General features: G+C 33.9%; 1 protein-coding gene across 1 annotated transcript in view; it reads left to right on the top strand.

Annotated features, from left to right (window-relative positions):
• The first annotated feature begins 765 nt into the window (after positions 1 to 765).
• Positions 766 to 23,514, top strand: part of LOC111055098 — a 49,635-nt gene continuing 26,886 nt past the window's right edge. The window contains exons 1-3 of the mRNA XM_039435475.1: positions 766 to 997; positions 20,307 to 20,496; positions 22,357 to 22,438. Of these exons, the coding sequence (XP_039291409.1) occupies positions 20,337 to 20,496; positions 22,357 to 22,438 (242 nt within the window). The 5' untranslated portion in view covers positions 766 to 997; positions 20,307 to 20,336. The remainder of the gene's footprint in view (positions 998 to 20,306; positions 20,497 to 22,356; positions 22,439 to 23,514) is intronic.

The raw sequence follows: 23,514 nt of genomic DNA, 5'->3' as shown, positions 1-23,514 counted from the left end.
CAGCCTTCAACTAGATGTCATTTTGAAGCTTTGGAATCTTTCTACACCACTGTCTGGATAATATTAGTGTATGTCCACTGCAAATACATTTACAGGGTGTAAATTCCATACTATAATAAAGGAAAGAACTGGTGTACGGGATAGGAAGTTCACGAATTACGCATCATCACGTCTGAACTACTGGACTGATTAACTTGAACTTTTGCATACAGATTCTTAATTCACCGAGGATGTTTATAGGCCCATTTTAAATTCTTCAAAATTTCAGTAGACCAATTTTTCAGTTTGTCAAGTTTTTAATTAGACCCATGCAGAGCACGGGTTACCTGCTACAGTGAGGTCCACGTTATAATGGCAGTGGAGAAAGATAGGAGATCAACGTTGCCGATCCTCACTGTCTAGTCAATGCCTTCTTGATGGTAGCTGCGATATAGGTTTATTATTGTAATATTAACTGTCCATCCTCGTTAAAAATAATAAATTATATTTTATTCAGCAAGAGATATTATATTTTATAATGAATTTTCATAATAAAGATTAAATATTGTGTGAATTAATTATTAATTTTACATTGTCAATAGCCGATCTGGAAACAGAGCAAAGCGAGAGAGATAGCGCTATCCGCTTTGTTGAATGACAGACAAAGATAGCAATACCATTGCTAATCGAACACTGCCATTATAACGTGGAACTCACTATAGTAATTAATGAATAAATAAATAAAAATAATTTGCTGATTGTTATTTAACATTATTGCAGCATTTGCGTAGAGGTTAAGGATCAGCAACTGCAGAAAATTCATGCAACAAAGGTGTTCACGAATTTCCCAGTGGATGTTTCACAAGCAACTCGATCGAGGGCAAGAAAAGGGCGAGGAAGGCGTTCGGCATACAAGTCTACAAGTCCGAACAGAAAGCATTGGGCAGCGATAAACAAAGATTTCAATGGCCACTTCTACGAACGGTCTCAAAGACTGTGGAATTGTACGAAGGAATCGGTAAATAAGAGTTTACATTGGTCAAGTTTCCTTGGATTCAAGTTTTTACAACGTTTGAGCTGAAAGATTCGACAACTTTTAGTCGAGTTCACTCAAATTCAAGTTTCATAACCTTAAAAAGTATATAATATGGAGTAGATAATCTAATTAATCCAAGGTCTATAAATGCAGGTCATGACACTCGTGTTCCTTATGGAGCGGCCATTTTATGGGGTCTTTATGGCGGTACATTTGAAATATTCCAATCTGCTCATAACAAAATCATGCATTATGCTTTTTAAAACATTATTCTGGTTCAGATAATATGTAAATTCAGGTTTTCGATTTTTTAATAATTAAATCCCAATAATAAATGGTTCAATAATTAATATTTTTATTATTGAAAATTGTTCAAATCAAATTGGTTTTTATTATCATGATTTCAGGGTAGAAATATTCATATTATACAACAACGTTACATCTTCTGCAACCAAACAATCATAAATAAAACTTACAGTTGAACTAAAAAATTAATCATTATAACTAAATCTAGTTGTTATTATATCGTAGCTCCAGAAAATACAACATTATATTTTAAAAAACATCATGAAAACTCTCCACAAAGGCAAAGCCTGTGTGTGGAAGAGGGTCTTAGCGATGATTGGCTAACGTCGGACTGTCCCCATACTTGCATCTATCACATTCTTGGGTAAACCAGGTATTAATATCAGAGAAAATTTTGAAGTTTAAACATTTAGAGTTAAATTTGGACTATCATTACACGACATTTGCTTTATTTATACAGTGAATGAATTATCACTTCCATATTTGTCCTCCCAATCTCCTTTTAACCAGTCATTAACATCTTTTTTATAAATATTCTTGGATTTACCTTCGGTATTACGTAGATTTTCAGGCAGATTTCTATAAAGAGTGTGTGCTCTATAATAAGTATTAGTAGTGGAATGAGTTTTGACTAGCCTTGGAACTTGGATTCCTATTGCTTCTGACGAACGAGTTCGATAGCTGTGCTCAATTTTCTTAAACATATCTTTATGATTTTTGTACATGTATAATAAAATATTTCTTACATAAATTTGCCTTATACTTAAAACATTGAATTCTTCAAAAATTTCATCAGTAGGAGTGCGTATACGTTTTCTTAATGCTGTTTTAATAATAGATTTCTGTGTAACTTCCAAGGGTTTTAGTAAACCCTTCTTATTCTTGTAAATTGTTATGATTCATAAGGCATTGGGACAAAAGGCAAACCTAAAAAAGAGTTTGAAGTTCCCAATCTAAAACTCAACAATTCAGTTTCTAAATGGAATCTATATATTATTTTCGCCACACTGCAAAGAAAGCAGCTGTTTTCCAGTCCCTACGTTATGACGATGTGTTTTGACACCATAAAATAATTTTGAAGAAACCAACTAATCTTTAATATAATTGTGAAACTGAAAGAACAGGTAGCCTAGTCAAGGTAACACTCTAATAAAATAGAATCTTCTTTAAGATAAGGAGCAGTCGTACTATCTATAAAGCGATAAGAGAACCATGAAAATACTATAATTATGCAATAATGAGAATTCTTTGGCAGAAATAAAATCATAAAGCGACTCAGTTTATTCATTGGCACGTGCATGTCGCTGGCCCGGCCACATTCGAATTTCACCAAACAAACTATGCCAAGATTTACTACCTATTTTCTACTATTTTCTACCTCCAATAACCGATTTTCTACCTCAAAGATAGCAGAGATATTGAATAAACTAAAGTGCCGGGCCAGGGACATGTTAGCCCGGCCATCTCTGAATTTCACCAAACAAACTATGCCAAGATTTACTACTTATTTTCTACTATTTTCTACCTCCAATAACAGATTTTCTACCTCAAGGATAACAGAGATATGAGCAAAATATAGAAAGGTCAATGACCTCTCAGCCCGGCCATCTTTGAATTTGACCAAACCAAATATGCCAAGATTTACTACCTATTTTCTACTATTTTCTACCTCAAACCAAACTGAAATCTAACCATTCATAACGGAGATATTGGCGAAAATATGTGTAGGTCACGTGCATGTCGCTGGCCCGGCCACATTCGAATTTAACCAAACAAACTATGCCAAGATTTACTACCTATTTTCTACTATTTTCTACCTCAAACCAAACTAAAATCGAATCACGCATAATGGAGATATTGGCTAAAATATGTATAGGTCACGTGCATGTCGCTGGCCCGGCCACATTTGAATTTCACCAAACAAACTATGCCAATATTTACTAAATATTTTCTACTATTTTCTACCTCCAATAACCGATTTTCTACCTCAACCCAAACGGAGTTATAGGGAATTGTAAGTTTTCACCCACCCCCCTCGCCTATCACCACACACAAAAAACGTTTCTAGCCTTGTCATGATTGAATTTCTGAAAAACTAAATGAGCCAATATGTAGTACACAAGCTCTGCTATCATATTCCACGAAGAACGGAATCGATAGCTCATCACTAGACAAAGTTATTGAGTGTTTAAAGATTACCCCCCCCCACTTCGTAACAGCATGTCTCTGGCCCGGCCACATTCGAATTTAAACAAACCAACTATGCCAAGATTTTCTACCTATTTTCTACTATTTTCTACCTCCAATAAAAGATTTTCTACCTCAACCCAAAGGGAATTATAGGGGATTGTAAGTTTTCACCCACCCCCCTAGCCGATCACCACACACGAAAAAACGTTTCTAGTCTTGCCATGATTGAATTTCTGAAAAACTAAATGAGCCAATATGTAGTACACAAGCTCTGCTATCATATTCCACAAAGAACGGAATCGATAGCTCATCACTAGACAAAGTTATTGACTGTTTAAAGATGACCCCCCCCCCTCGTCACAGCATGTCTCTAGCCCGGCCACATTCGAATTTAAACAAACCAACTATGCCAAGATTTTCTACCTATTTTCTACTATTTTCTACCTCCAATAAAAGATTTTCTACCTCAACCCAAAGGGAATTATAGAAGATTGTAAGTTTTCACCCACCCCCCTCGCCTATCACCACACACGAAAACTCGTTTCTAGTCTTGCCATGATTGAATTTCTGAAAAACTAAATGAGCCAATATGTAGTACACAAGCTCTGCTATCATATTCCACAAAGAACGGAATCGATAGCTCATCACTAGACAAAGTTCCAAAGTTATTGAGTGTTTAAAGATTACCCACCCGCCCCTTGTAACAGCATGTCTCTGGCCCGGCCACATACGAATTTAAACAAACCAACTATGCCAAGATTTTCTACCTATTTTCTACTATTTTCTACCTCCAATAAAAGATTTTCTACCTCAACCCAAAGGGAATTATAGAGGATTGTAAGTTTTCACCCACCCCCCTCGCCTATCAACCCAAAGGGAATTATAGAGGATTGTAAGTTTTCACCCACCCCCCTCGCCTATCACCACAAACGAAAAAACGTTTCTAGCCTTGTCATGATTGAATTTCTGAGAAACTAAATGAGCCATATGTAGTACACAAGCTCTGCTATCATATTCCACAAAGAACGGAATCGATAGCTCATCACTAGACAAAGTTCCAAAGTTATTGAGTGTTTAAAGATTACCCACCCGCCCCTTGTAACAGCATGTCTCTGGCCCGGCCACATACGAATTTAAACAAACCAACTATGCCAAGATTTTCTACCTATTTTCTACTATTTTCTACCTCCAATAAAAGATTTTCTACCTCAACCCAAAGGGAATTATAGAGGATTGTAAGTTTTCACCCACCCCCCTCGCCTATCAACCCAAAGGGAATTATAGAGGATTGTAAGTTTTCACCCACCCCCCTCGCCTATCACCACAAACGAAAAAACGTTTCTAGCCTTGTCATGATTGAATTTCTGAGAAACTAAATGAGCCAATATGTAGTACACAAGCTCTGCTATCATATTCCACGAAGAACGGAATCGATAGCTCATCACTAGACAAAGTTATTGAGTGTTTAAAGATTACCCCCCCCCTCATAACAGCATGTCTCTGGCCCGGCCACATTCGAATTTAAACAAACCAACTATGCCAAGATTTTCTACCTATTTTCTACTATTTTCTACCTCCAATAAAAGATTATCTACTCAGCCCAAAGGGAATTATAGGGGATTGTAAGTTTTCACCCACCCCCCTCGCCTATCACCACACACGAAAACACGTTTCTAGTAATATTTTCAAACTGTCCAAAAATCCACTGTTTCTTACTCAGCCGCCAATTTGTTACTCACACTACTATCTCAACCAAGGAATCTCAGACAGTTTCAAAATTATTTGTAGATTAATTTCGTACCCTGGAACAGTGCCTTGAATATTGGTAGGGAAACTTGGGATATTTGGTAGTGGTTGATTTTAAAAATAAGCATGTATTGAACTATGTTTTGAATTGTTTCTGATGAAATACCATATAACAAATAATAATGTTGGGAGATAAACATAAAACAACTTATTACATAAAAAATGCATTGCAAGACGTACCTTTATTTCATCAATAACTATAATTGAACATATGATACACTAATTAATATTTGAAATACCTTTATAAAATCACAACTAATTGTTCACATTCTGCAAACAGAAAGGAGAATAGAAAAAACATCTTTATTTGCAATAGAGGAAAATCGCAAACTATGTGAACATATAAGATACACAAATTAATATCTGATTACCTTTATACAATCGAAACTAATCGTTCACATTTTGCAAACTGAAAAAATAGAGAAATCATCCTAATTTGCAATTGATGGAAATTGCAAACTATATGAACATATGATACACAAATTAATATTTGAACTACCTTTATGCAATCAAAACTAATCGTTCACATTTTGCGAACTGAAAGAATAGAGAAATCATCCTAATTTGCAATTGATGGAAATCGTAAACTATATGAACATATGATAGGCTACACAAATTAATATTTGAACTACCTTTATGCAATCAAAACTAATCGTTCACATTTTGCAAACAGAAAGAATACTAGAGAAATCAACCTAATTTGCAATTGATGGAAATCGCAAACTATATGAACATATGATACACTAATTAATATTTGAACTACCTTTATGCAATCAAAACTAATCGTTCACATTTTTCAAACTGAAAGAATAGAGAAATCATCCTAATTTGCAATTGATGGTAATCGCAAACTATATGAACATATGATACACAAATTAATATTTGAACTACCTTTATGCAATCAAAACTAATCGTTCACATTTTGCAAACAGAAAGAATACTAGAGAAATCATCCTAATTTGCAATTGATGGAAATCGCAAACTATATGAACATATGATACACTAATTAATATTTGAACTACCTTTATGCAATCAAAACTAATCGTTCACATTTTGAAAACAGAAAGAATGCTAGAGAAATCATCCTAATTTGCAATTGATGGAAATCGTAAACTATATGAACATATGATACACTAATTAATATTTGAACTACCTTTATGCAATCAAAACTAATCGTTCACATTTTGCAAACTGAAAGAATAGAGAAATCATCCTAATTTGCAATTGATGGTAATCGCAAACTATATGAACATATGATACACAAATTAATATTTGAACTACCTTTATGCAATCAAAACTAATCGTTCACATTTTGCAAACTGAAAGAATAGAGAAAACATCCTAATTTGCAATTGATGGAAATCGTAAACTATATGAACATAATTATGATACATGATACATATGATACAAACCTGTTATCTGATAATGTTATTGTTTTCAAAACATAATCTCTGTTCATTCTTAAAGTTTGGAGATACATTTCTTTTACATCAGTCTCCAAATACAATATATAATTAGGAGTATTTCTAGGTAACCAGTAAAGACGCTTAATAAAAAATCTATGGAATATTTCTAGATCGTTTCTCTCCTGATAACCCCACACCTGAGCTGCATAAGTAACCGTAGATATACTAACTGCATTGAAAGCTTGCCATTTTGTTGAAACAGTCACATCGTCATTTGCTATCAATTTATTCCACAAACTCTGAATTCCAAATTTTGCTGTTCTTAATTCTTGCTTTAAATGTGCTGATAAAGACAGAGTTGATGTGAAACTAAACCTAAATACTTATATTCCTTCACAATTTCTACAGGTTCACCTCCATACTTCCACTTTTCCCTTTTACACAGCTTTCCTCCATTTCTAAAAACCATCATCTTTGATTCATCCATATTAATAACTAGACTCCAACGATTACAATAGAAATGTAGTCCATGGATCATTCTCTGCATTCCAGTAACATTGTCGGAAATGATAACAAGTTCTGCATAGAAAGAGCGTTCAATATCATATCTCCTATCCTGATTCCCCCTCCCAAAATATCGCAAATATCATAAATAAATGAGGTGAACAAAAGTGGAGACATGAGACAGCCCTGCTGCCTTAATCCGATTTCAATACTTATGTCTTCAGTTTGACGCTCCTCCTTGCACCATATCGATGATTTTGCATTTGGACCGTATAGCGCTCTTATTAAATTAACAAATTCACTTGAAACTCCTATCTCGGCCAGTCTATAAAAGAGTGCTTCTCTCTATACTGAATCGAACGCAGCCTTATAATCGACGAAGAAACAGTATAATCTTTTACACATGGATAGAGAATGTTTAATTACGTTGAAAAAAATATAAATGTTATCAATTATTGCGGAGTATTCTTTTCGAAAACCTGCTTGATTCTCACTAATGACTTCTCGACCATAAATCCACTTCTCCAATCTTGTCAACAAGATACTTACAAATATTTATTATTGTAAATTGCATTTGTAAATGAAATCGCTCTGTAGTTCTCAGGATTATTGGGATCATTTTTCTTATTGAACATTGCATTCACTCTAAAACAACTATAGAAATGTGATGCACTTAACTTTTGTGAGTGATTCTCCAAGATATTTCCTATCTATCTCTACTATCACTAATAATGAACATTGAAAACTGTGCTTGTACAAAATTCATTCTTGTTTTGAAATTTAATTGAATAGTAGTGATATATCAATATTTGAAGAATATCTTGTGTTATGCGAATGGGACATTTCCTGGAAATTCTTGTAAATATGGAGAGAGAGAGAGAGAGTTGTTCATATTGCATCATTAATTACTGAAGAATGGCAGAATAGTTTATATTTTCTTTTACTTTCCTTGCCCTATTGCCATAGGTAAGGGAAGTATTGCTTTCCGAGAAAATTAAGGTACCCCAATTTCTAAATTTCTATACGTTTCAAGGTCCCTGAGTCCAAAAAAGTGGGTTTTGGGTATTGGTCTGTATGTGTGTGTGTATTAGTGTATGACCTCCTCTTCCTAGAACTATGATTTCCACCTCTCAAATATTTGAATTCTGTGTTCTTCTGGTGAAAACGTGAATTATCTCGTTTTTTGAATCTCAAATAGCAATAAAAATGTATCTATTGAATTTATCAATTGGAACTCAGCTGTTCTCGATTCAGGATGACCTCCTCTTCCTAGAACTATGATTTCCATCTCTCAAATATTTGAATTCTGTGTTCTTCTGGTGAAAACGTGAATTATCTCGTTTTTTCTTTCCTTGCCCTACTACCATAGGTAAGGAAAGTATTGCTTTCCAAAAAAATTAAGGTACCCCAATTTCAAGTTTTCTATACGTTTCAAGGTCCCCTGAGTCCAAAAACATGATTTTTGGGTATTGGTCTGTGTGTGTGTATGTGTGTATGTGTGTGTGTGTGTGTGTGTGTGTGGTGTGTGTGTGTGTGTGGTGTGTGTGTGTGTGTGTGTGTGTGTATGTGTGTGTGTGTGTATGTCTGTGAACACGATAACTCCATTCCTAATTAACCGATCGACTTGAAATTTTAAACTTAAGGTCCCTATACCATGAGGACCCGACAATAAGAAATTCAATAAAATTCAATTCAAGATGGCGGAAAAAATGGCGGATAATTACTAAAAAACCATGTTTTTCACGTTTTTCTCGAAAATGGCTCTAACGATTTTCTTCAATTTATATCATGGATAGCTATTTATAAGCCCTATCAACTAGCATAAGTTTCATTTCTGGGAAAATTTCAGGAGCTCCGTAATATTCTTGAGAAAAATGGCGGAAAATGACTAAAAAACCATGTTTTTCACGGTTTTCTCGAAAACGGCCCCAACGATTTTCTTCAAATTTATACCATGAATAGCTATTTTTAAGCCCTATCAACTGGCATAAGTTTCATTTCTGGGAAAATTTCAGGAGCTCCGTAATATTCTTGAGAAAAATGGCGGATAATGACTAAAAATCCATGTTTTTCACCGTTTTCTCGAAAACTGCTCTAACGATTTACTTCAAATTCATACCATGGATAGATAGATATTCATAAGCACTATCAACTGGCATGAGTCTCATTTCTGGAAAATTCCATGAGCTCCGTAATATTATTGAGAAAAATGGCGGATAATGACTAAAAATCCATGTTTTTCACCGTTTTCTCGAAAACTGCTCTAACGATTTACTTCAAATTCATACCATGGATAGATAGATATTCATAAGCACTATCAACTGGCATGAGTCTCATTTCTGGGAAAATTCCATGAGCTCCGTAATATTCTTGAGAAAAATGGCAGATAATGACCAAAAACCAGGTTTTTCACGGTTTTCTCGAAAACGGCTCTAACGATTTTCTTCAAATTCAAGCCATGGGTAGCTATTCATAAGTCCTATCAAATGACATGAGTTTTTCCTTGGAAAATTGCAGGAGCTCCGTAATATTCTTGAGAAAAATGGCGGATAATTACTAAAAAACCATGTTTTCACGATTTTTTCAAAATAAATTGACCGATTTTTTTCAAATTCATACTCTGAATAGTTATTTATCAGCTCTATTAACTGGCATGAGTCTCCTTTCTGGGAAACTAATGGGGGGTCCACCCCATCCTTGAGAAATGGACTTTGTAGCCTCCTTCTCGTGCATGAGGTAGGTAGGTAGAGCAGTTCATAAAAAGAACACATAGTCGAGATATTTCATCTGTAGAACAGCTGTTTTGACGACTTTAAAAAAATGACGACTAAAAAAATCATTGAATTTCACAATTTACACAAAGGAAAAAGTACTCTGAAAACAATTATATATACACATATACAAAAGTCTGATCGTATTTTCGAATATGAGCAAGGAAAGTTGTGTGAGTGTACCACACCAGATTTTTTGAATTTCAAATAGCCATAAAAATTTATCAATTGAATTTATCAATTGGAACTCATCTGTTCTATATTCAGGTTGACCTCCTCTGCCTAGAACTCTCATATTCGAGGATCTTAAAGCATTTCTCTGTGTTCTGCTGACAAAAATACATTTTTCTAGTGGAACTTGGAAGAGCATTTTTTCAAATCCATTTATTTCGACCTTTTCAATGGAACTATCGTTATTAATCTCCAGGAACTGTAGAACTATCGATTCTGCATCCAGAACTGTCAATTTTGGATGTACTTCTAGGAAATGCTCTTCCAAGTTCACACTGGCGAGAAGCACAGCTTTATTTTCTAAAGCGTTTACTCCTGTTGAATAGAAGCACTCCCAGCTGGTCATTGAGATTCGAGACTGGAAGACTACGGTTGAGTAGTTTTATATTCGTCAAGTCAATTAAATACATCTGTAGAGTTATGTCAATGGCTAACGGGAGATACCCCAGAGAATGCATTGATAGATTATACGAGTTGGCGCAACAGGATCAAGATAACCAAGGTAACTGGGTGTGTTTGTTGAAGAATCAGTTGCATCTGGCGGGTTGCAATCTGGTTGGAGATTGGCAGGACAGAGGAAAGTTTTCTTAAGTCTTACAAGTTGAAGGAAGGAAAACTAGTACAAAACTGAAAGAGAAGGAATATGTTGAGCATTTTCTGTTAAGGTGCCCGATGTATGGTGGAATAAGAAGACACTATTTAGAAAAATTCACTACAAATGTGGTTACTGACGATGACAAACTCATGGTTTTACTTTCGAACTTTACGGAGCAGAAAATCAACCGTTTGTATGGGTATACAATGAAAGCAATCGAAATCAGATCTATGATAATAAACACTTGAATAATGTCCGATAATTACTAAAAAACCATGTTTTCACGATTTTTTCAAAATAAATTGACCGATTTTTTTCAAATTCATACTCTGAATAGTTATTTTTCAGCTCTATTAACTGGCATGAGTCTCCTTTCTGGGAAACTAATGGGGGGTCCACCCCATCCTTGAGAAATGGACTTTGTAACCTCCTTCTCGTGCATGAGGTAGGTAGGTAGAGCAGTTCATAAAAAGAACACATAGTCGAGATATTTCATCTGTAGAACAGCTGTTTTGACGACTTTAAAAAAATGACGACTAAAAAAATCATTGAATTTCACAATTTACACAAAGGAAAAAGTACTCTGAAAACAATTATATATACACATATACAAAAGTCTGATCGTATTTTCGAATATGAGCAAGGAAAGTTGTGTGAGTGTACCACACCAGATTTTTTGAATTTCAAATAGCCATAAAAATTTATCAATTGAATTTATCAATTGGAACTCATCTGTTCTATATTCAGGTTGACCTCCTCTGCCTAGAACTCTCATATTCGAGGATCTTAAAGCATTTCTCTGTGTTCTGCTGACAAAAATACATTTTTCTAGTGGAACTTGGAAGAGCATTTTTTCAAATCCATTTATTTCGACCTTTTCAATGGAACTATCGTTATTAATCTCCAGGAACTGTAGAACTATCGATTCTGCATCCAGAACTGTCAATTTTGGATGTACTTCTAGGAAATGCTCTTCCAAGTTCACACTGGCGAGAAGCACAGCTTTATTTTCTAAAGCGTTTACTCCTGTTGAATAGAAGCACTCCCAGCTGGTCATTGAGATTCGAGACTGGAAGACTACGGTTGAGTAGTTTTATATTCGTCAAGTCAATTAAATACATCTGTAGAGTTATGTCAATGGCTAACGGGAGATACCCCAGAGAATGCATTGATAGATTATACGAGTTGGCGCAACAGGATCAAGATAACCAAGGTAACTGGGTGTGTTTGTTGAAGAATCAGTTGCATCTGGCGGGTTGCAATCTGGTTGGAGATTGGCAGGACAGAGGAAAGTTTTCTTAAGTCTTACAAGTTGAAGGAAGGAAAACTAGTACAAAACTGAAAGAGAAGGAATATGTTGAGCATTTTCTGTTAAGGTGCCCGATGTATGGTGGAATAAGAAGACACTATTTAGAAAAATTCACTACAAATGTGGTTACTGACGATGACAAACTCATGGTTTTACTTTCGAACTTTACGGAGCAGAAAATCAACCGTTTGTATGGGTATACAATGAAAGCAATCGAAATCAGATCTATGATAATAAACACTTGAATAATGTCCGATAATTATAGTCAGGGAACAGGGATTATCATTGAAAATATTAAAAGTATTCGATGCTCATTTTAGACGGTTAAATGGGGAATGCAGTGAGCTGAATAAAGTAAGTTTGATGGGGGATAGATTGAGCTCTAAAAATAAGATAGTTGGAAGAGATTATTGTATGTGTGACGGATTATTATATAAAAATGTATTATTGGATATATCTGTCTAGAATTGATTATTGTTGAAGTTAATACTGTTATTACTCGTTTCGTTTATAAAATAGGAATAGGTAGATATTTAAAACTGGAATGTTATTATTGTTGATTACTATAAATGGTATTTTTTTAGTATGTGAGAAATGTAGTATTGGATAAATTTTACAAAAAATTCATTATTTTTGTAGTTGAACTGTTATTGCACGTTTATAAAATATGTATAGGTATACATATTATACGGGAGTGCTATGATTGATAGATTGTTATTACATGAAAATGTACAGATAGATATTTTATTTTAAAATTTCAAATTTGTCGAATGTGATAGATCTATTCTTCTGTATATTAGGAACATATATACTTACTAAAGTACTCTTACTTGTGATATATATTTAAAGCATGATTTAAGACATACCAGTAATGTGATATCATAGAATGTAATGACTGTATTCAACTCAACTCGTTTGTATTAGCATATGTGCTTGAAACAAATAAATTAATTCTATTATTTTATTAAATCTTCAATACGTTACTCTCACATACATTGATTCATTGACTTGAATCAAATTTATAATTATACTAGGTAGTTAAAATATTAATTTGTGTATCATGTGTTCATATAGTATGCGATTTCCATCAATTGCAAATTAGGATGATTTCTCTATTCTTTCTGTTTTCAAAATGTGAACGATTAGTTTTGATTGCATAAAGGTAGTTCAAATATTAATTTGTGTATCATATGTTCATATAGTTTGCGATTACCATCAATTGCAATTAGGATGATTTCTCTATTCTTTCAGTTTGCAAAATGTGAACGATTAGTTTTGATTGCATAAAGGTAGTTCAAATATTAATTTGTGTATCATATGTTCATATAGTTTGCAATTTCCATCAATTGCAAATTAGGTTGATTTCTCTATTCTTTCAGTTTGCAAAATGTGAACGATTAGTTTTGATTGCATAAAGGTAGTTCAAATATTAATTAGTGTATCATATGTTCATATAGTTTGCGATTTTCATCCATTGCAAATAAGGATGTTTTTTCTATTTTTTCAGTTTGCAAAATGTGAACGATTATTTTCGATTGTATGAAGGTATTTTAAATATTAATTTGTGCATCTTATGCACGAATAGTTTGCAATTTTCATTCATTGAAAATTAGTGTGATTTTTCTATTCTTTATGTTTGCAAAATGTGAACGATTAGTTTCGATTGTATGAAGGTATTTTAAATATTAATTTGTGCATCTTATGAACGAATTGTTTGCAATTTTCATCCATTGCAAATTAGGATGATTTTTCTTATCTTTCTGTTTGCAAAATGTGAACGATTATTTTCGATTGTATGAAGGTATTTTAAATATTAATTTGTGCATCTTATGCACGAATAGTTTGCAATTTTCATTCATTGAAAATTAGTGTGATTTTTCTATTCTTTATGTTTGCAAAATGTGAACGATTAGTTTCGATTGTATGAAGGTATTTTAAATATTAATTTGTGCATCTTATGAACGAATTGTTTGCAATTTTCATCCATTGCAAATTAGGATGATTTTTCTTATCTTTCTGTTTGCAAAATGTGAACGATTAGTTTCGATTGTATAAAGGTAATCAGATATTAATTTGTGTATCTTATATGTTCACATAGTTTGCGATTTTCATCCATTGCAAATAAAGATGTTTTTTCTATTCTCCTTTCTGTTTGCAGAATGTGAACAATTAGTTGTGATTTTACAAAGGTATTTCAAATATTAATTAGTGTATCATATGTTCAATTATAGTTATTGATGAAATAAAGGTACGTCTTGCAATGCATTTTTTATGTAATAAGTTGTTTTATGTTTATTTCCCAACATTATTATTTGTTATATGGTATTTCATCAGAAACAATTCAAAACATAGTTCAATACATGCTTATTTTTAAAATCAACCACTACCAAATATCCCAAGTTTCCCTACCAATATTCAAGGCACTGTTCCAGGGTACGAAATTAATCTACAAATAATTTTGAAACTGTCTGAGATTCCTTGGTTGAGATAGTAGTGTGAGTAACAAATTGGCGGCTGAGTAAGAAACAGTGGATTTTTGGACAGTTTGAAAATATTACTAGAAACGTGTTTTCGTGTGTGGTGATAGGCGAGGGGGGTGGGTGAAAACTTACAATCCCCTATAATTCCCTTTGGGCTGAGGTAGATAATCTTTTATTGGAGGTAGAAAATAGTAGAAAATAGGTAGAAAATCTTGGCATAGTTGGTTTGTTTAAATTCGAATGTGGCCACGCCAGAAACATGCTGTTACGAGGTGGTGGGGGGGTAATCTTTAAACACTCAATAACTTTGTCTAGTGATGAGCTATCGATTCCGTTCTTTGTGGAATATGATAGCAGAGCTTGTGTACTACATATTGGCTCATTTAGTTTTTCAGAAATTCAATCATGGCAAGACTAGAAACGAGTTTTCGTGTGTGGTGATAGGCGAGGGGGGTGGGTGAAAACTTACAATCCTCTATAATTCCCTTTGGGTTGAGGTAGAAAATCTTTTATTGGAGGTAGAAATAGGTAGAAAATCTTGGCATAGTTGGTTTGTTTAAATTCGAATGTGTCCGGGCCAGCGACATGCTGTTACGAGGGGGGGGGGTAATCTTTAAACACTCAATAACTTTGTCTAGTGATGAGCTATCGATTCCGTTCTTTGTGGAATATGATAGCAGAGCTTGTGTACTACATATTGGCTCATTTATTTTTTCAGAAATTCAATCATGGCAAGACTAGAAACGAGTTTTCGAGTGTGGTGATAGGCGAGGGGTGTGGGTGAAAACTTACAATTCCCTATAACTCCGTTTGGGTTGAGGTAGAAAATCGGTTATTGGAGGTAGAAAATAGTAGAAAATATTTAGTAAATATTGGCATAGTTTGTTCGGTGAAATTCAAATGTGGCCGGGCCAGCGACATGCACGTGACCTATACATATTTTAGCCAATATCTCCATTATGCGTGATTCGATTTTAGTTTGGTTTGAGGTAGAAAATAGTAGAAAATAGGTAGTAAATTTTGGCATAGTTTGTTTGGTCAAATTCGAATGTGGCCGGGCCAGCGACATGCACTTGACCTACACATATTTTCGCCAATATCTCCGTTATGAATGGTTAGATTTCAGTTTGGTTTGAGATGGCCGGGCTAACATGTCCCTGGCCCGGCACTTTAGTTTATTCAATATCTCTGCTATCTTTGAGGTAGAAAATCGGCTATTGGAGGTAGAAAATAGTAGAAAATAGGTAGTAAATCTTGGCATAGTTTGTTTGGTGAAATTCGAATGTGGCCGGGCCAGCGACATGCACGTTTCATGGCAGATTATAAAAAAGAAATTACTTGTACAATTTGAGGATAGAATCCTCTGTTTTGATTTAATACGTCACTCGATCTTAGATCAGTCGACAATTTATTGATTTATTATGCGAGCAAATCAGCTGATTGATCACTCGACTATTATGAATTAGATTATTTTTTACTCGGATAATTAATAATTATTATAAGTTAAGAAAAGTTCATGTAATGGAAAAACAACGATTATTATGTTATTCAAATATTCATTGAAATCTAAAAAGTATGAAAAATCAAGAGTGTACAAAGCTCACATAAAAAATTAAATGTATTTATTGTTATATTATCATAGATTAGGAGGAGTTGGGTGGAAAAACGACCTGAGTCGAGAAATCAAGTTTTGCGGGATTGAGTTTGAAATATTTAGTACACATCTTCATTATTTCATCAAAATGCAATATTCTTGCAAGTATTTGAATTTTATTGATCTTTTTATACTATTTTCAATGCTGTTATTCATAATTAGCCAGTAATCCAAGGCTAACTGATATTAATTGATATAAGGTGTGTTGTCTCAGGTCGTTTTTCCATAACCCTGGTTGTTACATGTTCAGAGGTTCAATAAAATGATGAAAAACCCGTATCAAGAGTAGTGATAATGATAATATTTTGCTCATGATATTGGATAATTAATAAGTAGGTAAAAAAGATCTAAAAAATGTCATTTTGAAGTGAACAATTGAAGATGATATTTTCTTCTTGAACACGTTTCTTCTCATAATCAAGACTCCGGAATGTTACATGGTACTGTTCTGATTTTCGGGAAATTCATACACCCCTATGTTTTTAGTATCAGATTCTTCTTCAGGAGCGTCTTCTTCATTATTTCCATCATCTAGAGGATAATTGGTTCCCTTGGATGTATCAATGATTTTCTTATACCATTCATTTGGTAGAGAGTTAGTTGGGAGGATATTTTTAATATTCTTCCCAAAGAATGGACATTGATATGTCCAAAGCTCCGCCAATTTATGTTGATGCATTACAATATTATCTTGTATAGTTATTCCAAATTGCTTTCTTCAAATCATATACAGTTCAATAATTATTATTTTCTTAGTCTATATTATGTAAATTCATCTATAATTTTGCTGTATTGTAAGCTATTGTATATACATGTATAAGCCAGTATATACTGTAATCCACATAAATAAAGTACTCAATCAATCAATGAATCAGCTTCTTCTTTTGTAAGGAAACAAAATAAGGATTTCACCGGCTGCTGGCTCACAGCTTGTCAGTTGAATAATTTCAGGTTTGCCACACAAACAAAAAATGTTCACAACTCACTCATTTTTCAAGATACAACAACATTTTATGTACCAATCTGTTCAGAATTTAATGGCGGATAGAATGAAGCGTGTTGCGGAAAAACGACAGGAGTGGCTTCAGGTCGTTTTTCTACCCAGCTCTTTGCATTTATTTATTTGGAATTCTCACAGGCTATTATATAAGTTATTTATGTATAATTTTATTTATTTTTTGTATAACAAAAGTTGAAGAAACCCTGAATCTTAAGTAACCAATCACATCACATCTTACAAAGACTAGAAAGCCAATCAGAGGAAGGCTTACAATTTTTTTATTAGAGGAAGAGATGAGAATTTTCCTGAGAAATTCTCTCTCTGGCTTGTGATCTCGACCTATACAGCAGCACATGGAGATAGGGTCTCTTTTCAATTATTTTTAAAAGCATCAAGCCAGTCCCTTTTTTAAATAAGTATGTGTAATTAATGTTTGATTGTTTGTGAACTCAGTGTTGTTAAAGAGTTCTTAACTGTAATTTATTCCTGTATATATATACTTAATACTGATAGAGATTTACACACAATCTGGACCATAAGCAAGCCCAGCAGAGTCAAAAGGATTCGACTAATCAATTATTGGAGATAATTAATTATTCTACAAGAACTCCAGAACATCATTATAGTGAGTGTGCTAGTTATCCTAATGAGATCATTAGCAGGCCTTTATCAGTGAATTGGGGGATTAATCGAAGCGCTACTTATCATCCTCTGATGATAGTCATATTATTCAGCCAGCAAAATTTTACTGATACTTATAATAATAAGTCTACAATATATCATCATATAAGGATCCAGGGAACTTCTAGAACTGGCATTGTAAGTCTCAAGGAATTTCGGAAGGATGAATTAGTGCATACCTGTATTCATGACGAGCGTTTTGAAACTCAATCAGAAGAATAATAGTTGATTTTCGTTATTCTTGATTGAATATATGGTTACTGATAATCAGTCGCTGACTATCTTTTTGATTTCCTTATTGGTAATCTTAAATATCTTCAAGAGAGCAGCGGTAAGAATTGTTAATTATCATTTGCTGAAACCCATGGTGTTCCATTACAGTGAGAGTAATCATGAATCTATCACTGAGCTAGAGCTGTGGTCAGAACCCCAGTATATTTGCGAGCCAGACGGCCTTAATTTTTTGCAAATTAATTTGCAAGCTAGGGATAGTAGCAACTACACTGGAATATATAAAAAAAATACCACATCAGAACGTAGATCTGAAAGACATTGTTTGCAGACGACACTCATCTGACGTCAGAACAGGTTTCTTTCCGGCCTAGGCCAGAAAGAGTACCCTCTCCAGCCGCTAAAATGGAACTAATAAAGGTGATCAAAAACAGCTGATCAAAAAACTTTTCATTATTTGTGTTCATTATTCAATAATTGAAACATTTATAATAATATCATCTGATTGTCATTTGAGAGAATAAAAAAGTATAAACTCAACCTCCCACATAATTAAACATCATCTTATAGGTTATTTAGACAAATCAGAATGAAAAATAAAATACTTGGACAATTTACTGCTATTCAGATTACCTGTGATTTGCTAGAGCTATCACCTTCCACTTCTGCTTTCGGAAGTGCTTAGTAAACAACTATTCTCATATATATATATATATATATATATATATATATATATATTGTTTATTTTTGTGTGTGGCGAAAAATAGCGTTCGCACCATGGGCAAAAATGTTTTTCCGGCTCTCAATCTTTTCTAGTCCGAGGCCGTAGGCCGAGGAAAATCCGATTTTAAGCCGGTTTCGAAAACTGATTTCGAGCCGGAAAAATCTCATTTCTTCTTCAGGTGCGAAATATACTATATTCGGTGGGAAGAATCTATTTTACAATTCGAAGCCAAGCAACATTTCTTGAACAATATAACAAAATAACAAATCATGTTGTTCAATCTATAATGATGGCAGCTGATAAATTTGAAATTGGTGAACTAGAAATATTCTCATAAAATGGCGATTTTCAATTCATCACGGGATTGTGTCATGACCTGTATCTATAGACCTTGAATTATTAATCTGAGACAAAATTATGGCTCAGCTGTTGAACTATTGCATTCAATCAGCTGATCTCACGAGAAATATTATCCGACAAGAAATTAGTCAACATTATGATTTTACTAGAGGTTCTGTGAACAGTAGACCTCGCGCTCAGTAAGTTACATTGACCTGTTGTTATGTTTTCTCAAAAATTAATAGATGATTTATCAATTTTAAATGTCTAGAAAAAATCCTAAATAAACATAGAGCTTTCTGTCCTATTTTACCGTGACATGTCGTCCCGGAATGTGAGTGTGAGCGCTGTTATCAGGTCTGGCTGAAACTGTCTGCAACATTGATGGAAAGATACATTTTCAAGATGTTCGATGTTTTGAACGGGTAGTATTATAGTCCACTAGACAGCTGATTTATGATGAATAATATTCTAAAGTCTGATTTTTACGGTAATATAGGCGTTCAAAGGAGACTCATTTTCCTTTTGTATTATCCTTAAAATGCAAAATTTCAAAAATCGTTTGTATACGTCGACTCGAAATCCAAAAAGGAACATACCTGTCAAACAAATTTCATGAAATGTAAATGCGGAACATGAAAACATAAATATAAACATTAGAGAAATGCAAAACCGTCGACTTGAATCTTAGACCTCACTTCGCTCGGTCAAAAATGATGATACTGTCGAAATTTATAATTTCCTCTATCATTATAAATTTTCTATGCTTTTGTACTATTGGTTGTTTCATGTTAGAATATGTTGTTCAACAGCTCTTTTTCGTTCGAAACCTTTCGCGTGAATGTCGTTTTGTTCAAAGACATGTATGTCTACACATGCTCGACATACTTTCACTGAGAGCAAAATCTTTGCAAACTGAAAGCGAAACAAGCAAACCCTTGACAAACCAAGACAAGCAAAATCTTCGCAAACCAAGGCAACCCTCAGCAAACTAAAATCTTTATCACCTTGAGCATTGATGCTTCTTCAGTGCACCAATGTTTCATTGTAACCGTTTGTTGCAGGAACTCGTGTTTCATGCAGTGATTAATGTGATGGTGATGGCTGATGAACTACACCTAGCTCGAGTATTCCTCAGGGACGGTGTCAAGGTGGACGTCGTCACACTTCCTGATAATCTAAAGATCATAGAAACAACTGAACTCAAATTCTTCACAGTTGATGAACAATCTAATATCAAAATCATTTCATATGGTTAGTTATTGCCTCCACGCTTACTTAAGCTGCATTTACACCAAAATTATCAGCAAAACACAAACCGTATGTTCATCATGTGTATGATAAGTTATGTCCAATCTAATCGAATCTATAAGGATTAAGTTAGCCTATTAACATTTTGTTGATAACTTTGGTGTGAACGTTGGTAAGTTAATAACACGAGTTATTAACAGAAAGTTATTAACTTGACTGAATCGTCAAAAATTTCTCTAGTCAAAAGTTAATAACTTATGTTTCTAACAGAAAATCCCTTGTTATTAACAAGATCTTGTTATCAATATAATTGACTTCCAAATGATATCATTTACCGAGAGTATTCATATGATTATAACAGCCGTGATAAAAAGCAAAAATTGTCTTCAAAATACTTTGAATTGAAACATGTGTGATCATTAACCTAATGATCGTCATCTGATCTAATGTGAATAAATTATAATGCATTTACACCAGAGTTTAAAACAAAAGTTTTCAACATAAGTTAATAACATTTTTTTTCTTTTTGCTGCTAGTTTTGTTATCAACAAAAGTTAATAACTTTGTCACGTGTTTCGTCTGCAGCTGTAGTTATTACGGAACAGCTGTAGTTGTAGGGTAGGGATTCACGGCGAGGGGGTTGCGGGGAAGATAGTAACCTGTTATTAACAAAAGTTAATGCGATAAAAGAAGCTTTTGTTATTAACATAGCACATTTCCTTTGATCTTTACCGACTCTCGATGGATAACATGAATCTTGTTAATAACAAGGAATTTTCTGTTGCAAAACACGAGTTATTAACTTTTGCTACGAGAAATTTTTGTCGATTCAGTGAATCGACAACTGATGAAGTTGACAACTTTTCATTAATAACTCATGTTATCAACTTCGGTGTAAACGCAACTTAACATGATGTTATTGACTTTTGTAATTAACATCAGTTGATAACAAAAATGTTAAAAACTTGTGTTATTAACTCCGGTGTAAACGCAGCTTAAGACAGTAGTTTTTCACTATTATTATAATCAATATTATTATTGAGTTTTAGTTGAATTGTATTGTCATGCTGAACTTTATTTTGATTTTTGTATATGTATGTGTGTGTGTGAAGTAATTTTGAATAATTCCAATGAACCATAGAATAGATACGGTATTTATTCATCAAAATATGTGTACACATACATTTGAATAGTGTCAATTCTCAGTAATACATAACGCTAGGCTAGCCTATTTCTATGATAAGACTGAAAAATGAGAAAGTGCTTACTAGATTAGTCAAAAATTAAAAATTACCGGCAGTTAAAACACTTGTACGAAATAAAGAGTAAGGTTTATCTGATATTCCTTCAAATTCTCCGCAAAGGTGTTAGGTTTTTCTAAGGCTACAGCAGTTAGTCAAGACAAGACAAGACATGATCAGACACGTTCAATCACAATACTTCACATAGATGCTTATGAAGACATGTCTAATCGTAATGACTAATCAGTGTGAGTTGCGTCATGAGCAACTATGTGAAGTATTGTGACTAAACGTGTCTGATCATGTCTTGTCTTGTCTTGACTAACTGGTGTGCACCCAGCCTTATGCTTGCAATCTGGTTGGTAGCTTCCCGAAATATTTCTTACCTCTGTAGACGCTTCTTTTCTTAAAAAGATCTCATCCAAGTCTTTCTGTGATATGATCGAATCGTGTATTATAATATTGTAAAAATCATTTATCAAGAAACAATTTTGAATCTACAGGTTTTGAGGTACATGAGATTTATTGTTAGAATGGTTATTGTTAAATGCTTCAAAAAAAATGGATATGCGATTCGAATATGAACGATTTGCTTTTTCAATTTCTATCCTCTTTTTCACAGTTGGCGACATCGTATTTGAAACCACCGAACATCCAATACTAGGCAAACTTTTCAGTGGAAGCTATGAATCCAAGATTAACAGGTGAGAATTGAATTCAAATTATTTTCCCTTTAAACTGATGTAACACCATTATTTTGGTGCATAGGATGCACTAGTTTCATCTAGTTTAACTCGGTCCAATTTATGGGACATAATAGCATCGAGAGAAAATATCCATTAGGTCGTTTTTGTTCCATGCCGATTCCTACTTTCCTTGCCCTATTACCATAGGTAAGGAAAGTATTGCTTTCCGAGAAAAATTAAGGTACCCAAATTTCTGAATTTTTATACGTTTCCCCTGAGCTCAAAGAAGTGGTTTTTGGGTATTGATCTGTATGTATGAGTGTGTGTGTGTGTATCAGTGTATTGCGTCTGTGTACACGATAACTCATCTCCCAATTAACGGAATGACTTTGAATTTGAACTCAAGGTCCTTACAATATGAGGATCCGACACGAAAAATTTCGATCAAATGCAATTCAAGGTGGCGGCTAAAATGGCGAAAATGTTGTTAAAAACAGGGGTTTTCACGATTTTCTCGAGAACGGCTTCAACGATTTTGATCAAATTTATACCTAGGATAGTTATTGACAAGCTCTATCAACTGCCACAAGTCGCATATCTGTAAAAATTTCAAAAGCTCCGCCCCATCTATGCAATGTTTGATTTTAGATTCTCAATTATCAGGCTTCAGATACAATTTTAACAAAAAAATTCAATTGGATAAGATTTAGCATGAAAATCTCTACAATTAATGTTCAGTAACATTTTCACCCAATATTGACAATAAGCTCGAAATTCGAGAAAATGTAATTATTCAAATGCAAATGAAAGAGGCAACTGTTGTACCTAGAATGTATTCTTGGAATGTATCAACTTGGTTGATTCTATTAGATCATTCACTGGAAGAGATAGCAGAATTGATCTTGTCAGGTGATTGATTTCAAATAATAATGGAAATTTTCATAACGGCAAGGAAAGTTGTGTGAGTGCGCCACACCAGATTTTTGACCGAGCAAAGTGAGGTCTAAGATTCAAGTCGACGGTTTGGCATTTCTCTTAATGTTCAAATGTTTATATGTTGCTCATTTACGGCAAAACGCGGTAATAGATTTTCA

The sequence above is a fragment of the Nilaparvata lugens genome, chromosome 9, assembly GCF_014356525.2.
Source record: "Nilaparvata lugens isolate BPH chromosome 9, ASM1435652v1, whole genome shotgun sequence".
Taxonomy (NCBI): Eukaryota; Metazoa; Arthropoda; class Insecta; order Hemiptera; family Delphacidae; genus Nilaparvata; species Nilaparvata lugens.
Note: the sequence above shows the minus strand (reverse complement) of the source record. Positions and strands in the feature narration are given on the sequence as shown.